The following is a 23,408-nucleotide window of genomic DNA, read 5'->3' on the forward strand; positions in this document are numbered from 1 at the left end:
TCTGCATACTTATCTCAAATGAAAATAACAATGATACTTGAAATATATCGTTAGTAAGATATTAATAAACAATCAGAATATTCAACCATGTCAAGATCCTGAGACTTCAAGATCTTGGACCTTCAAGATAATGAAACCTGAAATTTCACCCACACACCCGTGAGACATGTGTAATTCACGTCAACTTTTATACATGTTAAATAAGTGTACGTAGGTATTTTTATGCGTTGTTATTTTACTATAGTTGCTATGTTATAATTCGTGCTAAACAATTAAATATATATATATATATATATATATATATATATCAAATTGGGTATGTGAATGTGTGGTTGTCTCATACCCAAGTTTGATCAAAAACCTCTCACATATTAATTTTTTATTTATAAAAATCATGGGGGCTCATCATTTAATTATTATTCAAAAAATATAATAAAAATAGTATGTGAGAGGTTTCTCATGTAAGTTGGGTGTATAAGAAAACACAATATGTAACTGTTAGACACCCAAGATTGGACGTAGAATCGCTCACATACTAGTTTTATAACACACATATATATAAATGATAGTCTCCCATGTCTTTTATGAATTAAAAAAACAATACGTGAGGGGTTTTACACCCAAACTTAGGTGTAACAGTCACATAAACCCTAACATACATATATATATATATAGGAAAAAAATATATGGTTGTCCGACACCTAAGCTTAGGTGTGCAACCCCTCACATACTAATATTATTATTTCTTTTTTTAATGAATAAATGCATTGGCCCCCATAATTTTTATTGTTTTAAAAAAAAAATATGTGAGTGTTCCACACCTAAGCTTAGATACCCGACAGCCTTATAATTCCATCCCCCTATATAGGCAGGGAAAAGATAAAATGATTCCAGCTTATTTTGAGTCCAATTTGAATCCATTGATTTTATTCCATCTCCTACAATTCCAACCACCTCCTACCACCACCACCATCATCTCCGACCACCACCATAATTTTCCGACGACGACAACCACCGCCACCATGACTTACACATGTGTAAATTAACTTACACATGTGTAAGTTACATGAACTTTTCCTGGACTCATTAAGCTGGACTCAATTTAATTATCCCACCCCTGTATAGGTAATGTTATATTTACAAACAAATCATTACAAACAAGGTTTATTAATTGACATGGACCAATAACATATGAAAAGAGAATAAAGAAAAGGGAAATTAAAACTAGTCTATTGGTGCCAACTCAATTTGCAAGGTTTGTTTGTTTATAGATATCTTCTGTTAATTTGTTGTTTAGAAAATTATGTTAACCTAAGTTGTATCATATGCGACCTAGAGAACCCTTATTTGTTACGAGTATTTTTTATTCATTTAATAGTGTTCTGGTTAAGTTCTCAGTAAAACCATCTTTTTTCGAAGGAGAAAGCAATATTGGTATTTTGGTTTTTAGTAAATTTATCTTTTTTTATTTTATTTTAGAAGACCAAGGGTCGGATCATGGGTATCTGGATTGGATACCGTGGACCTATCCGATCCTCTCCCCCCGCCCGCCCCACCCGGTAAAAACTCCACGAAAGCCAGGACAAAATCCTACCGGGGTATCACAGGCCGAGAGTATCGAACCTGTGACCTCTTGAACAAAAGTCTGGGTGTCCAACCACTGAGGTAATCAGTTACAATATATAATTTATGTACAAACATCTAATGCATCAGGTTTTTAAAACTTAATCAATGCTTATGATACCAATATCCTTTTTCTTTAAAGTGGGTCATGAATTGGTATTACCTAATGACTAATGACCCTTATTTTCCTTTTATTTATTATATTTTTTGTTTATTTTGAAAGTCGTGTAAACCGAATAAGTTTTTTACAAAAGGTCATTAAAGAAGAAGAAAGAAAATATCTCTATAAAAGTATTCTCTGAAAGTGTCACGAATGAGCAATCCAATAACGACTGATAGTCCCAATTTTGCCTTATTCATTATATTCACTTTAGTTATTCTGAAAACCGCATTGACCGAATAAGTAGTTTTCTTTTATTTATCGTCCCCAAACAAAAAATAAAAAAAATTCTATATAAAAGTATCCATTTCAAAAGGTTCATAAATTAGTAGTTCATAATGATTATTGACGGTCTTTATTTTGCCATTATAATTATTATTTTTATTTATTTTGAAAGCTGTGTAAACCGAATAAGTTTTCTACAAAAGGTCATTAAAAAGAAGAAATAAAAGTTCTTTATAAAAGTATCCTTCTGAAAGTGTCACGAATGAGCATTTTAATCACGACCAAAGGTCCTAATTTTGCCTTATCCATTATATACTCTTTATTTATTTCTAGAAAGCGCATCAACCGAATAAGTAGTTTTTTTCAACAGAACGTTGCAAAAAAAAAAAATTTCATTAAAAGTATCCCTTCCAAAAGGTTGATGAATTAATGTTTCAAAATGATTATTGACGGTCCTTATTTTGCCTTTATTTATTATAATAATTATATTCTTTTTATTTATTTTGAAAGTCGTGTAAACTGAACAATTTTTATTTTACAAAAAGTCATTAAAAAGAAGAAATAAAAGTTCTCTATAAAATTATCCTTCTGATAGTACTATCAGAAATGAGCATTCCAACAACAACCGGCAGTCCTAACTTTGCCTTATTCATTATATACACTTTAGTTATTCTAAAAACTAATTTTCTTTTATAGATCTTTAAAAAAAAAACCTCTATATATAATAAAAGAAATCATTCCAAGCGGGTCATGAGTTGGAATTTCATAAGAATATTGACGGTCCTTATTATGTGGGAAAAATCAATAAAAAAGTAATCTTTTTAATCAAATTTCCTAAAAAAGGAACCTATTTAGTTTTCGTCTATTATAAGGATTTTATTTCCAAAAATTTCTCAATAAAGGGAATATCGTTAATTTTTAACACCAACCCTCCGTTAAGTGTCAGCTTTGTCATGTTCAATTTTCATATCTACAAATATATATATCTTCTTGTGATTAGTTTCCATTCATATCATCTTCTGTGTATACATCCCACGTTTCCCCCCTTACATTTTAAATTCATAAATCAATCAATTAAATCGCGCAATTGATCGGTATTTTTTAATCACTGTAGATTTGAAATTTAGTTACGGTATTTTTTAATCACTGTAGTTCTACACTCGCAATTGATCGAATTCGTTAGCAGTCGGAGAAATGTGATGCTTATGTTTCTAGAAGTTTGGTGTTCATTCATTTCATAATTATGTAACATTTTAGAAGGCATTGGTTATTTTTTTTAATGATTACATTGTCGTGTTTCTATATTATGCAGCATTATTTTTATATTTATATCAAAAAGTATGTGATCTTATATTTGTTAAAGGACTGATCGGTGGTCTAATTCGGTAGTGTTTCCGGCGAGCCCAACAGAGAGCCAGAGAGGTGACCGACCGGAATCTTCAAAAGGGGGGAGAGATGTCTGATGGGGTTTCCCAGGTGCAAGGTCACGTCACTTTTTTTAATGACTTAGGCAAGTTGAATGGAGGTTAACGTTAAAAACTCACAATATTCCCCTTATTGAAAATATTTTTAAAAATGTAATCCTTTAAATAAAGGAAAACTAAATAGGTTCATTTTTTTAGAAAATTTGAGTAAAAAGATTAACTTTTTATGGATTTTTCTCTTATTATGTCTTTATTCAATATATTCTCTTTATATATTTTAAAAACCGCGTTAACCGAATAAGTTCCTTTATAAACCATTTAAAAAAAAAAAAAAAAAATCTCTATAAAGAGTGTCGCTTCCGAAAGGGGTCATGTATACAGTATACTATTCCATACGGACTATTAGAGATGAATTTTTACAATAAACCGAACATCCGATTCGGGGGCCATTATATCAACTATGGTTGGCGTGAAGGCACTCACGCACCACCACCACCACCACCACCACCACCACTTTCACATCAAAAGAAGAATATTGATTATAATTACTCCCCGGGCCGTATTAGATACATTGAAATAATTCCATACTACGGATCTAGGGATAATCAAAGGCTCCAAAAGGTATTTGACAAATTTAACGGTGTTGAATCATGGCAATTTAACAGGGATGGAAAACTCACAGTCTCAATTACTGTTCAAAACCTCGAAGCAGCAATCATAAACGCACTTAAGTGTGAGTTTTCGTCAAACAGAAGAATCGCATTTTCTGATGATGATGTCAGTAGTTTTCAGGATGCAGCAGCAATGGGGACGACAATGGTACCTGCACATACTTCTCTGCAAGGATCTATCATTAAAAGCATCGAAGAATACAAAGAAAGTAATAAAACAAAAGAAATAACGAGAGCTGTGAGGTTCAATAATGATGCGGCCGGGACATCTGGATCAGCTCCATCATCCGTCCCTAGATTGGTCCGTGATCCAGCAGCCTATAGAAGAAGGCGCAATGGCGGGTTCACTCATAAATGATCTCTTTACTGCATGCTTATCGATCGACCTTAGTGTTTGCATGCTGCCTTATATATATGTTGGTGCGGTATCATGTATTGTTTCAGTTATGTTTGTGTCAACAATAATACTGGTCTTTTAGGTCTTTCAGACTTGAAAGAGATTTTAGAAAGAGTGATGTATCTTAATAGACAATGTATATGTGGTTGAATCTATTTTAATAAACTTTTTACTGTACTGCATGGAGTTATATATAAATTTTACGAGTAGTTTGATTTTTTTTTTTTTATTATGATTTTTGTCTATCATCAGCATTACTTTTGTAGATATGATTTGCCTAGCTTGTTTATTGTAATTAATAATCGGTTTAATTTTGGATTCAATTTCCAATTGCGTTTCTTTCTGCGTTTGTCGCCATGATTAAGTCAACCTGCAGGCCACTTGAATCTCAATCTGTTAAACAGGAAAATTATAAGGCTAGCCTCAAGGCCCCTAGCTAAACCCATGAGGTCAATGTTATCCTTTTGACATAGTTCGAAATGGGTGAATTGATGGTTGACTTTCATCTTAAGAAAACGGAAAGATATCTTATTTGACAGAAGATCACAAAGCAATATTCACATGCTTACCAAACAATGTGCAACTAACAACCAAAAGTCAATGGATTGATAAAACTCATAAAAGTAAACAGAATGAAAGAATAATAGGCCAAGTAAACGAATAGTTTTATACAACCTTAGACCAAAATGCCAGTGATTCACATGCAACTAAGTTTGACTTTTGAATCATTCATCAGTCAAACAATTAACATGCTCTTTAATTTTGCATTTCAGCTGGATTCAAATTAATAAAATCCCTCATATTCTCAATCTCATAACAATCCCCTCCATACATAAGGATATATATTCTGTTCTTCTACTCCTTGTCTTCGCTTATTTGACTATACGACATGGCGCCAATAAAACGTGTTGGACCTGCGATTGGAATCGATCTTGGTACTACGTACTCGTGCGTGGCAGTATGGCAACATGATAGGGTTGAGATCATAGCTAATGATCAAGGGAACAGAACGACGCCGTCTTATGTGGCGTTTACAGATAATGGACGTTTCATCGGTGATGCTGCTAAGAATCAAGCTGCTATGAATCCTGTTAACACCGTTTTTGGTAAGCTTATTCTTACATAAACATATAAGCTTTTTCTTACATAAACATATAACGCACAACATTGTTTATTGGTTTTGATCCTGATTTCTCGTATTACTCTAGAAAGTTGTACTTATAATTCACCTTAGTCAAGACATTGCATAAGATGTGAATTTGGTATCATTGAAGGAAGGTAGTGTTCAAAAGATACATTTGTTGTTGCATTCTATTAACAAGGTAGTTTGGTTTAAATGCAGATTCAAAGCGGTTGATTGGCAGGACGTTTAGTGATTCTACTGTTCAAAGTGATATGAAGCTATGGCCGTTCAAGGTCATTCCTGGTCCGGACAACAAACCACTTATTGTAGTTACTTACAAAGGCGAGGAGAAACAATTTGCAGCAGAAGAAATTTCTTCAATGGTTCTCACAAAAATGAAGGATATTGCAGAGGCATATCTTGACACCCCCATTAAGAATGCTGTTGTGACTGTCCCAGCAAATTGTACTGAATCCCAACGTCAAGCTACAATAGACGCTGGTGCTATTGCTGGTCTAAATGTGATGCGTCTAATCAACGAGCCTACGGCTGCAGCTATTGCATATGGTCTTGACAAGAAGGCAACTTCTTGTGAAGGGGGGATAGAAAATGTTTTCATTTTTGACCTTGGAGGTGGTACTTTTGATGTTTCCCTTCTTACCATTGAAGAAGGTATCTTTGAAGTAATAGCTACTGCTGGCAACACTCACTTGGGTGGTGAGGACTTCGACAACAGGATGGTGAATCACTTTGTTCAGGAATTCAAGAGGAAGAACAAGAAAGATCTCACTGGGAACCCAAAAGCCCTTAGGCGCTTGAGAACCGCATGTGAGAGAGCAAAGAGGACTCTATCATCTACCATCCAAACAGCAATCGAACTTGATTCTTTGTTTGAGGGTATCGATTTCTATTCAAGCATATCCCGCTCACAATTTGAGGAACTCAACATCGATCTCTTCAGTAAATGTATGGAACCAGTGGAGAAGTGCTTAAGAGATGCGAATATGGATAAAAGCACCATCAATGATGTGGTTCTTGTCGGTGGATCTACTCGAATCCCAAAAGTGCAACAATTGTTAAAGGATTTCTTCAACGGTAAGGAGCTCTGTAAGAGTATCAATCCTGATGAAGCCGTGGCCCATGGTGCTGCTATCCTAGCTGCAATATTGTCTGGTGAAGGTAACGTGAAAGTGCAAGACCTCTTGCTATTGGATGTCACTCCGATATCCCTAGGTTTAGAGACCATTGAAGGAGCTATTGGTTTGGATATCGTTGGTGGAGTCATGACTGTGTTGATTCCAAGGAACACCACACTTCCTACCAAAAAGCAGCAAGTATTATCTACCTATTCTGACAATCAACCTGGAGTTCTGATACAAGTTTATGAAGGGGAGAGAATAAGCACAAGAGACAATACCTTGTTGGGGAAGTTTGAACTGTCAGGCATTCGTCCTGCCCCTCGAGGTGTCCCTAAAATCAATGTGTGTTTTGATATTGATGCAAATGGTATCTTGTGTGTCTCTGCCGAGGACATGGTTAGTGGCCAGAAGAACAAGATGGATATAACCAATAATAAGGGGAGGCTGTCAAAAGTGGAGATTGAGAAGATGGTGCAGGATGCTCGGAAATATAAGGCTGAAGATATGGAGCTTAAAAAGAAAGTCATAGCAAAAAATGGACTTGAGAACTATGTCTACAACATGAGGAATATCATCACGGATGATAAGGGGGCCTCAAAGATTCATGGTGATAATAGGAAGAAGGTGGAGAATGCCACCGAGCAGGCTTTGCAGTGGTTGGATTCGAATCAGCTTGCAGAGGTGGAGGAATTTGTCGACAAGATGAGAGAGCTGGAGAGTATTTTCCTTGAGTGTTTGTCATTGTGACAATATTAAAGCTGATATACAGCGTCAAGAAATTTATCAGCATTACATGCATTATGTTCACTATATGTCCTATTGTTCTTTGTTGTTGTTGATCTCGGCTTCCCTCAGGTCTCTTTGTAACACCTAATATAAAGTTTTAGTTGTTGTAATATACTAAAGTTTTTGCTTTTACTGAACTGGTTTTTAAAAAAGATTGGGATAAATAGGAATTTTGAAGAAGAATTAGGCAAGAAGAAACACGGTTAAAAAACAAAAATGCCCCTCAAGTAACCTGCACATGGGGGGAGTTAACGACAGGGACGAAAAAACTCATTTTTAAGGACGGGGAGGAAAAGTGTGCTTTTCGAATAACCACAAGGACACAATTTGCAAATAACCCTATATTGGCATATTGCAGTAATGTGTTAGTGATCAGCATGTGAAAGATAGTGGCAATAGCTACCACAATATATAAGTACGAGTCATATGACGGTGATGGAATAGGGGGGGGGGGGGGGGGGGGAGGGTGAGGTACTAGTCACCGCCCGCGCGATGCGGCGGTGGTGGCATTGGTGGAGGCAATGGCGACGGGTGGTTGATAGTGATGCGGCGGTGGCAGTGGTGGCAATAACGGTGTGATTACTAACGTAAAAGCATTTGATGTCAAAGGGGATAATATAGTTATTTTAAGGGTTGAGAGAAGTATACCGTATGTAATTCCATTTAGGTTATTATATGAAGATATTCAAATTAGTGTAAAAGAGTGGGGTAGTTTGGGTAGATCAAGTTCTTTTTTGAGAAGATTTTTTTTGGGGGGGGGGGGGGGGGGGGGGGGGGGGCAAATGCTTTATAAAGTAGTATAGAAGTATAGATATAGATAAATAAGTATATTGCTGCAAAATGCATCAAGATGGTTATTCATGAATGTCTCACACACACAAAACCGACATTTCTTTGGAATTGGAGCAAGGCGAACTCAAATAGATTAAATGAAAGGAGAATACAGGTACCATAAGAACTTAGGTGTAGTAACTATCTACACACACAAATACATGTATATAGTAGGTAGATATAATAGCAAGACTAATAATGTATGAGATTTTCATAAAAATGTATCCGATGTTTCATAATTTTTTTTTATATATAATAGGTATGTCAAGTGTATAACTAATACTCAAAAGCAAGTAAATTACCATGTTCGCAATGTCACACACATAGGCTTCAAGTTCAACAAAAATCTTTTTGTCCTTGGTTTCTTCCATAACCCAGTCTTGACCACTAAATTAAATACGTTATAAACCAACCAACCACCCACCAAACCATATCATAGAGTCTAGTACAAGACAACAATACCAATAATGTATCAGATTTTCATAAAAATTAATGTATTCATCGATCAAACTTTTCATTAAAAAGAAAATATATATAATAGGTAGAGAAAATGGCACAAGCGAAGGAAACTCAAAAGGTAGGTGTAGATGTAAATCACAAACTGAAAGATATATACCTTTCTCACCAATAAAATGCAAAGCCACATTGGTTAAAGCTAGGACCAAACATCCGTGTCGTTCTAAATCACCATTTGGCCTTTTGCCTAACAACAATAATTAATTAATTTGCATATAATTAAAATTAATCAAATTGTGAAAAAAGTGAAAATTATTTAATTAATTAAATGATCATTGAAATTATCAAAATTAGGTTCAACTTACGAATAATTGTCCAAGTAGTGACGAGTAAATGAAGATGGAGGTTACAGAGATTCCTTGTAATGGTGGAAGTGATGTTGGTGGTGAGACCGACGGGCGACGGCGGTGACGTCGCGTTTAATGGTGGAAGCTAGGATGGTAGTAGTAATAGAATTATTACTCGTATAAATCTGTGTAAACAATTAGAGTCATTAGACCATTTATATATGTTTATTATGTTAAATTACCTTTTCATCATTCCGTGTTTTTCCACATTTATTTGATGGACGGCCCAGATCCGTTAGTAATAGGATATGTATAAGTCAGTTGATTCAGAAAATAAGGAAATCAGTTAAGTGATATTCCATATAGAGTAACACTCCGTTGAGAACAGTTTTAAAATAAAAACGTTGAGAACACTTAAAAAACATCATTTTGATACATTAAAAGTCCATAAAACTAACATAGTGCACAACACATTGACCTGTCAACATCAAGAAAATCATGTTTTTTGTTTTGTGCATCCATCTTGGATGCATATTCTTCAAAACGATGCATCCACCCAAAAACATGATTTTTTTATTTTGACGGATCAATGTGTTGTTAAACACTTAAATAATGATAACTAGTTATGCACTATGTTCTTATAACTATATATAATATAAACTATATATATATATATATTAATTCTAATATCCAGTACTGTAGTTATATAAATTATATCATAAAAAAATTCGAATATGCCTTATACATAATTCGTGAGTTTGAAATAAATTGTTGTTAAATTAAATCGATGATAGAAGCTAAATCATACAGTAATAAATAGTAATGATAAATATAATATATGTTTAGTTAAAATTTTCGATTTACCTTAAATTTTTTGAACCATATCAAAATCGGAACTTATAAGCATAGTGAATGATGGCAAAATAGTATTGTGATTTCAGATCGTAAACTCAAATTTTTGAAGTTTTCATGTTAATAGCTTATTATAATTAATATAAAGTAATAGGAGTCGAAGAATTGATAAAGAAAAATAGACAATTTGTTAATGAGATAACGATCAAATAAGGTTATAATATCTTTTGTATTAAAAAGCCAAGAGTTAGAGTTTAATTCTAAGTCTACTAAGGAAATTGAATTTATATACAACTAAAAAAGCTAGCTTAACAAAAAAAAAAATTAAAATAACACGTGTCGATCAAGAATTACGCCATATGTCGTTTTAAAAATATAGATGCCTTGTATTTGGACTAGGAATTGGTTTAGCTATATAATTTTCCCTCTCTATATATATATATATATACAGCCGACATCAAAACCCGTACAAATTAAATTGTCGACTAATAAAGAGTTAATTAGGCAAGTCTTATTCTTCTTAATTTTACCTTCGTTTCGTAACCTTCCGTACGCGAGTTTTTTCAACTATCGAATAGTTGTAAGGTTTCGGGTTCTTTTGCTACGGTTTAGACGACGTAGTTTAAAGAAATTTGTGTTTAGTTTCTTGTTTGGGGGTCTACTCGTTGTCTTTGCTTATTTTATTTTGACTATACGACAACATGGCGCCAATATTAGAACATGCAATCGGAATAGATCTTGGTACTACGTACTCGTGTGTGGCAGTATGGCAACATGATAGAGTTGAGATCATAACTAATGACCAAGGGAACAAAACGACACCGTCTTATGTGGCTTTTACGGATAATGGACGTTTAATTGGGGATGCTGCTAAGAATCAAGCTGCCATGAATCCTGCTAACACCGTTTTTGGTAATTAAACTTATATTCATACATACACATATAACGTACGTACTACAGCATTGATCATTCGTTATAAAAGTAACTAAGTAATACTTAGATGACCTCAATTAGGATTTAAAATTTTTATTCTTCTGCTTAGCATATATTTATATAACTAGAATACTTTTGTTTGAGTTATTGATGACTGCAAGGCTGCAATTAAAGTTTATAGCATAATATGGCATTGATCTGGTCATATATATCTTGTTCAAAAATATGGAAGGTATATGGAGGGAATGTCGTATTGTGATATATGCACCTTAGTCAAGATATTGCGCGCATGAGGTGTAAATGAAGGTAGTGTTCAAGGATACATTTGTTGTTGCATTCTATTAACAAGCTAGCTTGGTTTAAATGCAGATTCAAAGCGGTTGATTGGCAGGACGTTTAGTGATTCTACTGTTCAAAGTGATATGAAGCTATGGCCGTTCAAGGTCATTCCTGGTCCGGACAACAAACCACTTATTGTAGTTACTTACAAAGGCGAGGAGAAGCAATTTGTAGCAGAGGAAATTTCTTCAATGGTTCTCACAAAGATGAAGGATATTGCAGAGGCATATCTTGACACCCCCATTAAGAATGCTGTTGTGACTGTCCCAGCAAATTGTACTGAATCCCAACGTCAAGCTACAATAGACGCTGGTGCTATTGCTGGTCTAAATGTGATTCGTCTACTCAATGAGCCCACGGCTGCTGCTATTGCATATGGTCTTGACAAAAAGTCAACTTCTTGTGAAGAGAAGATAGTTTTCATATTTGACCTTGGAGGTGGTACTTTTGATGTTTCCCTTGTCATCGTTGAACAGGGTATCTTTGAAGTGATAGCTACTGCTGGCAACACTCACTTGGGTGGTGAGGACTTTGACAACAGGATGGTGAATCACTTTGTTCAGGAATTTAAGAGGAAGAACAAGAAAGATCTCACTGGGAACCCAAAAGCTCTTAGGCGCTTGAGAACCGCATGTGAGAGAGCAAAGAGGACTCTATCATCTACCATCAAAACAACAATCGGACTTGATTCTTTGTTTGAGGTTATCGATTTCTATTCAAGCATAACCCGTTCACAATTTGACGAACTCAACATGGATCTCTTCAATAAATGCATGGAAACAGTGGAGAAGTGCCTAAGAGATGCGATGATGGATAAAAGCACCATCAATGATGTGGTTCTTGTAGATGGATCTACCAGGATTCCAAAAGTGCAACAACTGCTAAAGGATTTCTTTAACGGTAAGGAGCTCTGCAAGAGTATCAATCCTGATGAAGCCGTGGCCCATGGTGCAGCTATCGAAGCTGCAATATTGTCTGGTGAAGGTAACGCGAAAGTGAAAGACCTCTTGCTATTGGATGTCACTCCGATGTCCCTTGGTTTGGGGACTGTTGATGGCATGGGCGGTACTAAAGGGGGGGCAAGGGGGTCCAATGCCCCCCCTCCAAATTTAAATTTTGTCATGTATTTTTAAATTTTTCATAAAATTTTAAAAACTTTCTATAGGTTTTTAACATTTTGCCCCCTTTTAGATTTATTTTTCATAAGTTTTCTAGGTTTGCCCCCTTTGAAATTTTTTCCTGGTACCGCCTCTGGTTGATGGAGCCATTTGTTTGGATATTGTTGATGGAGACATGACTGTGTTGATTCCAAGGAACACCACAATTCCTACCAAAAATCAGCAAGTATTAACTACCTATTCTGACAATCAGCCTGGAGTTCTGATTCTAGTTTACGAAGGGGAGGAGATAAGAACAAGGGACAATACCTTGTTGGGGAAGCTTGAATTGTCAGGCATTTGTCCTGCCCCTCGAGGTGTCCCTCAAATCAATGTGTGTTTCAATATTGATGTAAATGGTATCTTGTGTGTTTCTGCCGACGACATGGTTAGTGGTCAGAAGAACACGATTGAAATAACCAATAATGAGGGAAGGCTGTCAAAAGTGGAGATTGAGAAGATGGTGCAGGATACTAGGAAATATAAGGCTGAAGTATGGAGCATAATAAGAAAGTCATAGCAAAGAATGGACTAGAGAACTATGCCTATAACTTGAGGAATATTATCAGGGATGATAAGGGGGCTCCAAATATTCCTGGTGATAATAAGAAAAAGGTGGAGAATGCCACTGAGCAGGCTTTGCGGTGGTTGGATTCAAATCAGCTTGCAGAGGTTGAGGAATTTGGAGACAAGATGAAAGAACTAGAGAGTATTTTCCTTGAGTGTTTGTCAGTGTGACAATATTAAAGCTGATATACAGCGTCAAGTATTTTATTAGCATTACATGCATTATGTTTGTTAATCGATGTGATCACCGATGGGTACACAAGGCTCGTAATGTTGTCACTTTAACTCTTGATAGGGTTCTCCAATTTTTTTATTATATTGTGTTATCAACTCATCATTGATGCATAGACAATTCTGTATCGAGAGAATGCAAAGATTTTATTTGACAAAATAAGAAGCTAATATAGGCTTTAATGCATACTACATACCAAACCATATGCAACCAACAACTGAAACAGCATGGATTGGGAAAAAGAAATTGAAGAGAAGAGTATAAGACCTAATATACCCTGTGGCCTGTACCCTTGCAAAAAAAAAAAAGAACACGATCATTGAACTAGAACGGGCAAAATAAGTGGGTTGGGTCAGTTCGGGTAACAGTGGCAAAATGGGTTTAGATTAGAACGGGTTCTGGACAAACGGGATCTTTCAGTTTGGATATGGGACGGAACATATGACCAATTTTATTCCCCTCCATAGTCTATAGATGACTAAAAATTCACTTGACTAAGCATTGCCTATATAATCATTGATTTTGCCTGCTCTACAATAGTCTACATAGAACACTTCATATTTTTTCACTTAAAATTCTCTTATATACCTGCTCAACCTCGATGACATTTTATTAAAATCTTATGAGAAAAATTCTAGATACAACACGCAAGACCGTCAAATGATGGTTACGATATACAAATTGCAGGCCATTCAATACAGAACCAGACACACAGTAAGTTAGTGAACTCGTTAATCTCAATTGTTTAGCTTAGAAATTGATTTACGCTGCTTATGAGTTATGACAGTTTCAAATGTTAATGTTGAAAATTTGTTTTTTTATAGCTATAGTGTTTTTCAAGGACTACTTACCCTAATCATATCATTTTTATTTTTATTTTTGAACGGCATTCTATCCTACTCCTAATCCTAAATTACATGTATGCCTGAAAACCAGGACTCTCGAAAAACCCCTATTAATCCACCCCCACAAATGTGGGAAGTGAGACTTGAACCCAGGTGGATCCTCTCAAGGTCAAAGACCTTACCAATGGGCCCCTAATCATATCATTTAGTACTGTATCATAGTTCAAATTAAGATCACAATGGGATTCTGTACTTAGGATGTTGATTTGTGAATTTCAGAACTCAGAATCAGGTTGGACTTTTTAAAGTTGCAGTTAGATCTGTCTACTTTATTACGATTATATGATGCTTCCTGCTTGCCTTATAAGCCTTGATTAAATCTTGTTATTTCAGTATATAGGGTTTTGGTAGCTACAGAAGGATTTGTTTAAGGATATGATTGTGTATACAACTTAGAATGCTAGATTGATCATGTACTCACGACATTCTTGGTTTTGATGCCAGATACAAAGGGTTTGAATTGGCAGTGATTCTGCTGTGCAAAATGATATGAAGCTATGATTTCAAGGTCATTCCAGGTCCAGCTAACAAGCCACTTGTTGTGGTTACTTACAAAGGTGAGGAAAAGCAGTTTACTGCAGAAGAAATTTCTTCCATGGTCGCAGAGGCGTATCTCGGCAGCTCTGTTAAGAATGCTGCTGCTGACTGTCTCATCAAGTAATGATAAAGTGGCCTCAAATGTTCCTGTTGACGTTTGTGAAGGCCGATGGTGCCATTGGGCGTGCTGTGCAGTGGTTGGATTAGAATTAACTTACAGAAAGAGAGGAATTTGAAGACGAGATTAAAGAGCTAGAACAAAATACTTCATTACAATTTGTTCAAAATCCTCCTTATACCTTGCTTAACTACCTTGACATATATTATGTATAAAATCTTGTGCCATAAATCTATATACAACATGCAAGAACCATTAAAAGGGTAGTGACATTCAACCCGTGGACATTCAGTAAAGAATCAGAAACACACCAGGTTTAAGATATCTATTGCAACAAGTACATTCAAATTGAAGACGGCATACTCCCGTGGACATTCAGTAAAGAATCAGAAACACACCAGGTTTATGATATCTATTGCAACAAGTACATTCAAATTGAAGACGGCATACATTTTTCTGAAAAACGTCATCTGGTAATACAAGAAAACATACTATATATGATCCATCATTCCTGTAAAAACCACGATTAATCCAGGCACCACAACCATTCTTAGTTAATTATGATGCAAACAAATAATATATTCATGAAAAACAAAGATCAACGATGGCACAAAAAGCAACCGTGATCTATTACAAATCACTATTCTCCTACAAAAAACAAACATTAAAATTATACAGTTTTCCTTTTCTTTTTTGAACATTTGAAATAAATCAAAAACAAAAGATGGAAACAAAATCCCAAAAGATATCTATAAAATGCCACTTTCACTTTAGAGTTTCCATTACTTAGTCTCATGGAAATGGCAACCTGTACCATTCAACATACATACAGTAAATAGAAACTTTTTTTTTTTTTTTATTGCTGCAACTTTGATGGGACAAAAGGAATATATTGTAAGGTTAGCAAAAACAATGGAACTTGCAGCATTTTTTCTGTAATCACCCCCACTCACAAATTTTTAAATTAAAGTTTCTGTCAAGTCAACATATGGCCGTTCATAGGGACGAAGACAAACATGCACCTCATGTTCTTCAGGTCCTTCACGATGTTTAGGCACTATAATCTCAAGCATGGTCCCACTCTCGTCCCCATAAGCTTCTAACTTAGCATCTTCAGGAATGCGCGTAGGGAGAGTTATTTCCCGAATGAATTCTCCAGGTGGGCAGTGTTCGGGTGTCGGATCAGTCAACTTAAAAGTCCTGTCTTTTCTTTTTAAGATCGGCATACATCCTGTGCTATAACAAAAGACCTTGACAATCCCATTTGAAAGAGTGTTCTTCCATGTAACTTTGACTCGTTGAAGATCAGCACAAGGCAAGCTGACCACAATGAGGAATCCTTCTTCATCTTCATATATAGTCTTGGCACCCGTCACGGGCCCATATGCATTTCTCATAACTCCAGTAAACTCGGTCAACCAATGTGGCTCCACATGATGGATATCAAGAACGCCATCAGAATTATCATCGTCAGTTCCATGTGGGAAAAAGTTTTTCTTTCGTTTACTGTTGCACCCAACAGTTAGTTCCGTGCCATTCAAATTTCCATTTGATTCCCCATTTACATGCTCTGATAATTGAGTTGAAAGATTCAACCCTGAACCATTTAGCAATCTTTTTTGTTGATGGTTTCCATGAGCAGAATTGTTCCTTATAACAGGAGGCCGTTCAATTTCAAAATCTGTACTAGGAAGATTCCTCCAGGAACCAAAATCGCTAGCATCAAGAGGAATTGAAAAGTTCAAATCCCTTCCTGTAAGCTCCATCCATTTTCTCCGTTCTTCCTCATCTAAATTCATCAAATTTGGAGCCCGAACAACTTCAATCCCATGAACACATTGAGGATTAGAAAGTCCCCTGTAGTGTTTCCTTTGCATTCTGTGAGACCGGACAAACCCTTTATCAACACTAAACGGAAACGGTTTCTCACCTTGTCGAGAATGCCCGTTCATATAACTCCTCAGCTGCATCTTCCCCAACGCATTCTCAGGCCTTTCCTTAAAAGTCCACATATACATATTCTCCATATCATGCTGAACTAAGAAAACATCTAACTTCAAATCCGACTTATCATACCCATTCTCCCTATTCGCCACCTTATTCTTCGACTTGTCGTTCAAAGCCGGTTTAAAGTAAAAATTAAAGAAAAACCAAGCCCCCCAAACACTATCAAGCCGTTTAGCACACTTTTTCCCAATCTTGGTCACATTAATACTCGTTTCCACCTCATAATGTTGAGGACCTAATCCCACATCCAACATATCACAAGTATCATTCCACGAAGATGGTGGAGGGCTAGGCTCAGCCGAGAGCGGTAAATTGATATCTGGTGGTAACCCAAGATCCCGATTCAACTCCCTCTCCATCTCATCATGTACCGACAAACTCGAATCCATGGACAAAATCGTCGATAGATGATTATTATCCATAGACAAAGTCGTCAACAAATCGCCACCCATTTTTTCTTTAGCAGGCATTATCATAGTATTGACACTATTTTCTTGGGTGGAATCTTTAGTCCCACCACAATCAACACTCAACAGCATGAGAAGAACCTCATATAATCATAACCCCCTAAAATTAAAATAATAATTTTTTTAAGAAAAGGAAAAAAAAGATCCCCTTTTTATATATATATATCTAATTGACAGCATAGCCAAAGAAGCTAAACCACCTCAAATACATTTCAATTTCATTAACCCCCAATTAAAAAGACACAAACTTTCTCAATCAATCAATCAATCATATAATAATATATATGGATCAAATAAATACAATCAATAAGTGATTTTTAAGGAAACCCTAACCCTAGAAAAATCAATAAATTGATATGAAATTTGGGATAGGAATGAACGGTACCTTTGAAGACAACGCATTTGATCGCCGATACCAAAATTATTTCATAAAAAATAAAATAAAACTAAATATATTGGGGGAACCCTAGAGAGAGATAGAGGTAGAGAGAGACAGAGATGTTGAAACGGTGGCGTATATGGGTTGGGTTGGGTTTGGTTTGGCGCTGTGACAAAGAGAGAAGGGGCCTACACCAGTTGAAACCCGCGGGGTTATATTGAAAACACCGTAATACACGGGGTTATATATACTTATCTCTAACACTCGTTTAAGAATAGATTAGATAGTTTCCACTTTTTTGGGAAGGATAGATATGTCATGTGGCATGTGTTTGTGAATGAATTACTTACAAATGAATGTATGTTTTCTCTGAGGCAATGATACATTGATTAATTGATACTTTTTTCTTTTAAGTTTGAATTTGAGAAATGACTGTCTTTTATACTTGGGTTTTTAAAAAGTATTTAGATGTTAATAACTAGTTAAGTGACATATCCATTGTGTTATATGAGATTGTTTGTTTACTAATGTTATTATCTCATATCTCATATATAACATCATCACCTTCAGTAAATAAAGCATGACAAAATGTTAAGTAATGTGTTTTCACTATCCAAAATTGTTGTGCCCAGTGCTCATAGTGTATCTTATAATTGTTGTATCTTTGTCTCAACCACGGTCGTCTTTAAGGTGTGGCAAGGAGGGCACAAGAGCGTAGGGCCCAATTTTTATAGTAGCTTAAAAAATATATATATTTTATAGGTTAAAGTTTAATGATTTTTATTATTTTAAGGCTGAATAAAAAAAATTTAATAACATAGCAATTGATCAACAAAGGTACATGATTGAAATTTCAATAAACGTCATACTAAACTTCTAAAATTTTAGGAGCCTATGTCTTCATTTTGTCTCGGGACCAAAATTTTCTTTTTTTAACCATTTCCGGAGATGGTCTTAGTCTCAACTACTCATCTATCTTTGTTTTTTATGGTGTTATGTCACACTGCTATCTTTGTTTTTTTTTTTTGTTTTTTTGGAGAATTTTAGGGGCATACGACACTTTTACGTAAGGTTTTCTTTTTTTGTAAAAAGTTTATGTGTTAGAGAATTTTACCAGAATAGATCATCAATTTCAACCACTTGATGAGAAACTTTATTATCCAAATATCTACATGGGACAAATTTATGTAACTAGTGAGGTTGTTTCAACTTCATTTAGTTGGCTAGTTTTGCTATATTTTTATTGCTCATCACTTATTGTGTTTGAATTAAAAAGGTTGATTTGGTTTACGATTGATGTTAGTAGCGTACGATTAGAATGGTTGCATCCTTTATATTTTTATTGAAACAATTTCTTCTATGGAAATTTTTTATTAATTAATTTTCTTTTAAGTCTTGAATTATCATACATTCTATTTAAAACATACAATTGATATAGTTTTAAACACTAAAAAAGCAAAAATATGCATAAATAATAGATCTACCAATAAAATATTATAGATATAAGATAAATTAAAATACGTATATTTTTGGTTCAATGGTTCGTGGTTGTTCATTGTTTCCTTAAACATAAACAAATGTAGACAAATAACAAATCTAATTCATGTTCATTAAGATTGTTTATGTCTTTCAGCCGATGCATACATATATAGTATTAATTAGTTCGTAGTCCAATCCAAAGTAGAAGAGGAGACGTACGTAGGTCGTTTAAAAGGGTGGGGAAACGATAAGGTATGTATGAGCGATTAAAGGTAGGTGCAATTATGGGTGTTATTGGCCGGACGTGGACCTATGAAACCCCCATTTCTCATGTCTAATCCCTTTCTACTCTTTTTCTATTTTCTTTTGAATTTCCCCAATGTCTATTTCATTTTTTATTTTATTTTACGTGTTTCTTGTAAGACTATATCCATCGGGTGTCTTTGAGTGTCTTTAAGTGTCTTAGTTGTCCATAGATATCCTTTGTCATTGAAGCTTATTCAAAATTGAAGATTTTTTGATGTATGTTTTTACCTAAGGTCATGCCCTTAGGCTATCTCCAATGCTATTTTTTTGTTTGTATATAGATGTAAGGGTATGTAATGATGTTTGTATGGTTGGAGGTAAAATTAAAGGATTTTAAGAATGTGAAAGGATTTTAAGAATTTGTAAGAATATGATGTAGTAGCTCAAGAACGTATAAGGATAGCCTAATAAAATAGAAAACAATCATAAATTATATTGGAGTATCAGGCTGTAGATATGATCCTTGATTCCTTGCTAGCTTTGGTAAAATCCTGTTATGTGCTTGAAAGATCATCCTGGAAAGTTATTTGAAATCATAAGTGTTTAATTGTCATTTTCAAATGCTAGTAATACATATGTACAAAACTATACTTAAGTAGTTAGATTGTACTCTATTATTAGTATATATTCTGATATCATTTGTACACTATTTGTTGACTTGCAAAGTCATAATAAGTAGTTAATTGTCATTTTCAAATAACACATATGAACAAAAATATAGCTCGGATAAAGAAGACCATTTGTAAAGGTAGGTGAAAGGGGTAGATGAAAAATAAAGGTGAAAGAGGTGAATGGTTAAGGGATATAGGTGATTAGAGAGGTGAAGGAAGGAAGGTGAATCACCTAAGTAAAAAAACAAAATGTGTGGTCCATTTTTCATTTGTATATATATATTTTTTTATTGTTTTCTTAAATTTTGATTGGATATAATGTGAAATATTGTAAGGTATTGTGGGGTATAATTAAGAATTAAATTTGAAGGTGAATAGTTAAGATTAAAAAAGAAGGTGATGGTGATAAGAAGGTAACACTGACGTGACAAACGAAAGTATATGTGAAAAAGGTAAACAGTTAAGAATGGTGTTACATATTTCACGAGTAAAGTGATACGAGAGTAAAGTGATACGACTACGAGTATTTAATATGAATCTAAATATATTCCACTACAACAATCCTTTTATAAACCATAAATAAATGTATAATTACATAACTGTTAGTATATTAGAAAACTGCAGCTGGATGGCATGGGAGTGAAGAAGAATTAACATTGATAAAAATTGTAATTAATATATAGGAAAGCTGTTGATAGTATAGATATATATATAGTTGGATAGAATTTTTTGTGAATATCATGGGGCATGTCCAAGTTTAGCTTCTTGCAGACAAGAACCTTGTCTTCCACAAGATATAAGGAGCTGAGGTATAGACCGCTCAGTCCAAAGATAGAAGGATTGTTTCCAAAGGACTTTCGGATATATGGTAGAAAGTGATGATCGAATCTTAACTACTGTTTTCAAAGGCAATGAGTTTTTTCAACTAATCCAACTCTAGGCAACAAACTACATACGTAATTAATACCGATTGCCTTATACTTTTTGGGGGAAGGCATACATTGCATACAAATTTCACAAAGTATCCACCATAAGAATTTGGCTACTAGATTAGATTATAGTATGAGTTTATTTTTATACATAATACTCTATACAATTTAGAAGGGTTGCAAAAACATGTTAAAAAATTGAAAATATTGATTTTAGTGTCAGATTACTATAAAGTATGCATGTTAACACCCAAATTGACAATTTTCTCCTCTTTTATTCATTCTTATAAACAAGGTGTTTATATTATACAACAGATGCTTTATTTTTCATAATAGTCAAACATAACAATCCAAATAAATGAATTGATAATCCATTTATTGTATTTTTCCGGATAAGACAACATTGGTAAGATTAGTTGAACAATTCAAAATGATTAAAAGATACCAAATAAGATTAAGATCAAATGTGACAATTGGCTCCATTGTATTGTAATGTCCGCAATCATAATCAAGATTCCATATGCCACCTTCTAAATGATGACATAATTTCAACAACATTTTCATTTCTAAATGCATCATGGAGGATAACTCATTAACACTCAAACTAATATCCCTTTTAGTCATAGTTTCTTTGGTAGCGGTCCTGGTGGCCGCTTACCATTTCATCACGGTTAGTTGTCACAATCGTCGACGAATTCCTGTACCACCACAATACGGCCACCGACAAAATCATCATCAGGATATTGACTGCAGTTTGGAGAATTCTGTGGTGCTTCTTATCCCAGCCCACAAGCATCAAAAGGGAGCCCAATTAGACGCAAAGGGAGGAGAATGTGATAACGATGAGGCCATGTGTTCGATTTGTTTGAGTGAATTTGAAGTGGATGAAGACCTAAGAACTTTACCTGAATGCTCACACTCCTTTCATGTGCCTTGTATTGATATGTGGCTTTATTCTCATTCGACTTGCCCTGTCTGTCGTTCAGATGCCATCCCTTCATCACAAATTTTGTTTCAGTTTTTGGATTCGGATTCAGATATGGAGGTTAGACAAGAAGCTTCTTCTAACAATATTTAGATATCAAGTGCATAGGTTGTTTTTTTTTTTTTTTTCGTGAACTAGGATTTTTTGTTACATTTACTAAAATGCTCTGACATTGTCTCATTTTGAACTTTTACAAGTCATCCTTTAATTTATTCTCTTAATTAGAAGATATAAAACGTAGCAAGACATAAATGAATTAAGATATGCTTAGAGACAAAATGTTTAGTGTTTAAACAGTTTTACCGCAGTTAATCATCTATCATTAAAAATTTAGCAATTTTTTTTTGTTTATTTCCTTAAACATTCTTAATGTGTATTAGGCTTCCTGTTATAGATAAACTTTGATGACATACCTACAATTCATCCTACCATGATTATATGGTTACGTTGGAAATGACATATATAGTGCTTGTGACAATCAAATGACATATCAGCAAATGGAAGAAACTGATTTTCTTTATGGTTTGGAAAATGGGTGACATGATTGTTTGACCTGACTCAAATTAGGCATATCCAACATTTATTCAATTTCAATAATCATCTCATATATATGGCAAAACATTGTAACATGATCAAGATGAGGGTAGGCATTTTCTTTTCTAAACTAAACTAGAGATTGTCTAGCGACTCTAGTTATGATTTCGTTATAATTAATTTATTTTGGCACCATGGTCGGATCCGCAGTGTCACCACTCTACCAATAACGTTTACTAATCGGTAATCAGATATGATAAACATAGCCCAGGTCCATGCCTAACATGTTATCAATGTATAAATGATTTGAACACACATAAACACTTTCTATCACTAATTCACTATTTCTATCTCTACTACATTATAAAGTATTTGTTCCCTTCATTTTTTTAACTTTACACAAGTGAAAACCCCATAATACCCCTATCACTTATTCATAATACCCTTAGAATAAATCACAACCACTCATTTTTTTATCTCTCCTCAAATGTCAACCACTCTTTTTTCTCTCTCCTTTATAAATTTCTCTAATTTATTCAAAATCTTTTATCATAAAAACCGTAAATCGATAAATTATAAAAATTATATGACTGTTCTTAAAATTCCATGCTCTTTCATTAGAGATATCATTCGATATACTTTCGACGAAATTTTAAATCCAAGGGTGGAGCCCGTACGGCTAAGGCATGTGGCTATCACACTATGACATATCACAACCTATGACATATCATAACCTATGACATATCACAACCTATGACATATCACAACCTATGACCTATCACCCTATCATCTTAACGCCGCAACGCGCGGGTACTTACTCTCGTATTTATAGATTGAGATCCAAATTACAATATTTTTTTGCATATGATAACATCTAAACATAGCTTCA

The 23,408-nt window shown here is 34.6% G+C and overlaps 4 protein-coding genes, 1 long non-coding RNA gene and 1 pseudogene across 6 annotated transcripts; 4 read left to right on the forward strand and 2 right to left on the reverse strand.

Moving 5' to 3' along the window:
* The first annotated feature begins 3,075 nt into the window (after positions 1 to 3,075).
* Positions 3,076 to 4,679, forward strand: LOC122605807. 2 transcript variants are annotated; one of them, XM_043778763.1, is made up of 3 exons: positions 3,076 to 3,253; positions 3,398 to 3,484; positions 4,098 to 4,679. In XM_043778763.1, the coding sequence occupies exons 2-3, from the start codon at positions 3,471 to 3,473 to the stop codon at positions 4,459 to 4,461; spliced, it is 378 nt and encodes a 125-aa protein (XP_043634698.1). In that variant the 5' UTR covers positions 3,076 to 3,253; positions 3,398 to 3,470; the 3' UTR covers positions 4,462 to 4,679. The 2 variants fall into 2 exon arrangements, 1 of the variants encoding a protein (XP_043634698.1); XR_006324723.1 differs by lacking the exon at positions 3,076 to 3,253 and having other exon boundaries at positions 3,264 to 3,491.
* Positions 4,680 to 5,084: 405 nt separating this feature from the next.
* LOC122606267 lies at positions 5,085 to 9,371 on the reverse strand. Its single transcript, XR_006324844.1, has 3 exons — positions 9,201 to 9,371; positions 8,996 to 9,082; positions 5,085 to 5,588 (listed from the first exon to the last, which is right to left on the reverse strand). It is a non-coding gene; the product is annotated as an uncharacterized LOC122606267 (long non-coding RNA).
* On the forward strand, positions 5,489 to 7,569 carry LOC122606266 (heat shock cognate 70 kDa protein 2-like). The gene is made up of 2 exons (XM_043779229.1): positions 5,489 to 5,606; positions 5,843 to 7,569. The coding sequence occupies exons 1-2, from the start codon at positions 5,582 to 5,584 to the stop codon at positions 7,507 to 7,509; spliced, it is 1,692 nt and encodes a 563-aa protein (XP_043635164.1). The 5' UTR covers positions 5,489 to 5,581; the 3' UTR covers positions 7,510 to 7,569.
* Positions 9,372 to 10,735: 1,364 nt separating the features above from the next.
* On the forward strand, positions 10,736 to 14,828 carry LOC122604889 (annotated as a pseudogene).
* Positions 14,829 to 15,547: 719 nt separating this feature from the next.
* Positions 15,548 to 17,857, reverse strand: LOC122605130. The gene is made up of 2 exons (XM_043778010.1): positions 17,682 to 17,857; positions 15,548 to 17,396 (listed from the first exon to the last, which is right to left on the reverse strand). The coding sequence occupies exon 2, from the start codon at positions 17,366 to 17,368 to the stop codon at positions 15,782 to 15,784; it is 1,587 nt and encodes a 528-aa protein (XP_043633945.1). The 5' UTR covers positions 17,369 to 17,396; positions 17,682 to 17,857; the 3' UTR covers positions 15,548 to 15,781.
* Positions 17,858 to 21,577: 3,720 nt separating this feature from the next.
* Positions 21,578 to 22,078, forward strand: LOC122604890 (RING-H2 finger protein ATL52-like). Its single transcript, XM_043777751.1, has one exon. The coding sequence runs from the start codon at positions 21,578 to 21,580 to the stop codon at positions 22,076 to 22,078; it is 501 nt and encodes a 166-aa protein (XP_043633686.1).
* Positions 22,079 to 23,408: the final 1,330 nt, after the last annotated feature.

Source organism: Erigeron canadensis, chromosome 6, assembly GCF_010389155.1.
Source record: "Erigeron canadensis isolate Cc75 chromosome 6, C_canadensis_v1, whole genome shotgun sequence".
NCBI lineage: Eukaryota > Viridiplantae > Streptophyta > Magnoliopsida > Asterales > Asteraceae > Erigeron > Erigeron canadensis.

Bases quoted from the DNA above. Each gene is read 5' to 3' on its own strand.
- LOC122606266 (XM_043779229.1), top strand. From the start codon at position 5,582: ATGAATCCTGTTAACACCGTTTTTG. The intron at 5,607-5,842 runs GTAAGCTTATTC...GTTTAAATGCAG, and splicing joins TCCTGTTAACACCGTTTTTG to ATTCAAAGCGGTTGATTGGC.
- LOC122605130 (XM_043778010.1), bottom strand. From the start codon at position 17,368: ATGCTGTTGAGTGTTGATTGTGGTGGGACTAAAGATTCCACCCAAGAA.
- LOC122604890 (XM_043777751.1), top strand. From the start codon at position 21,578: ATGGAGGATAACTCATTAACACTCAAACTAATATCCCTTTTAGTCATA.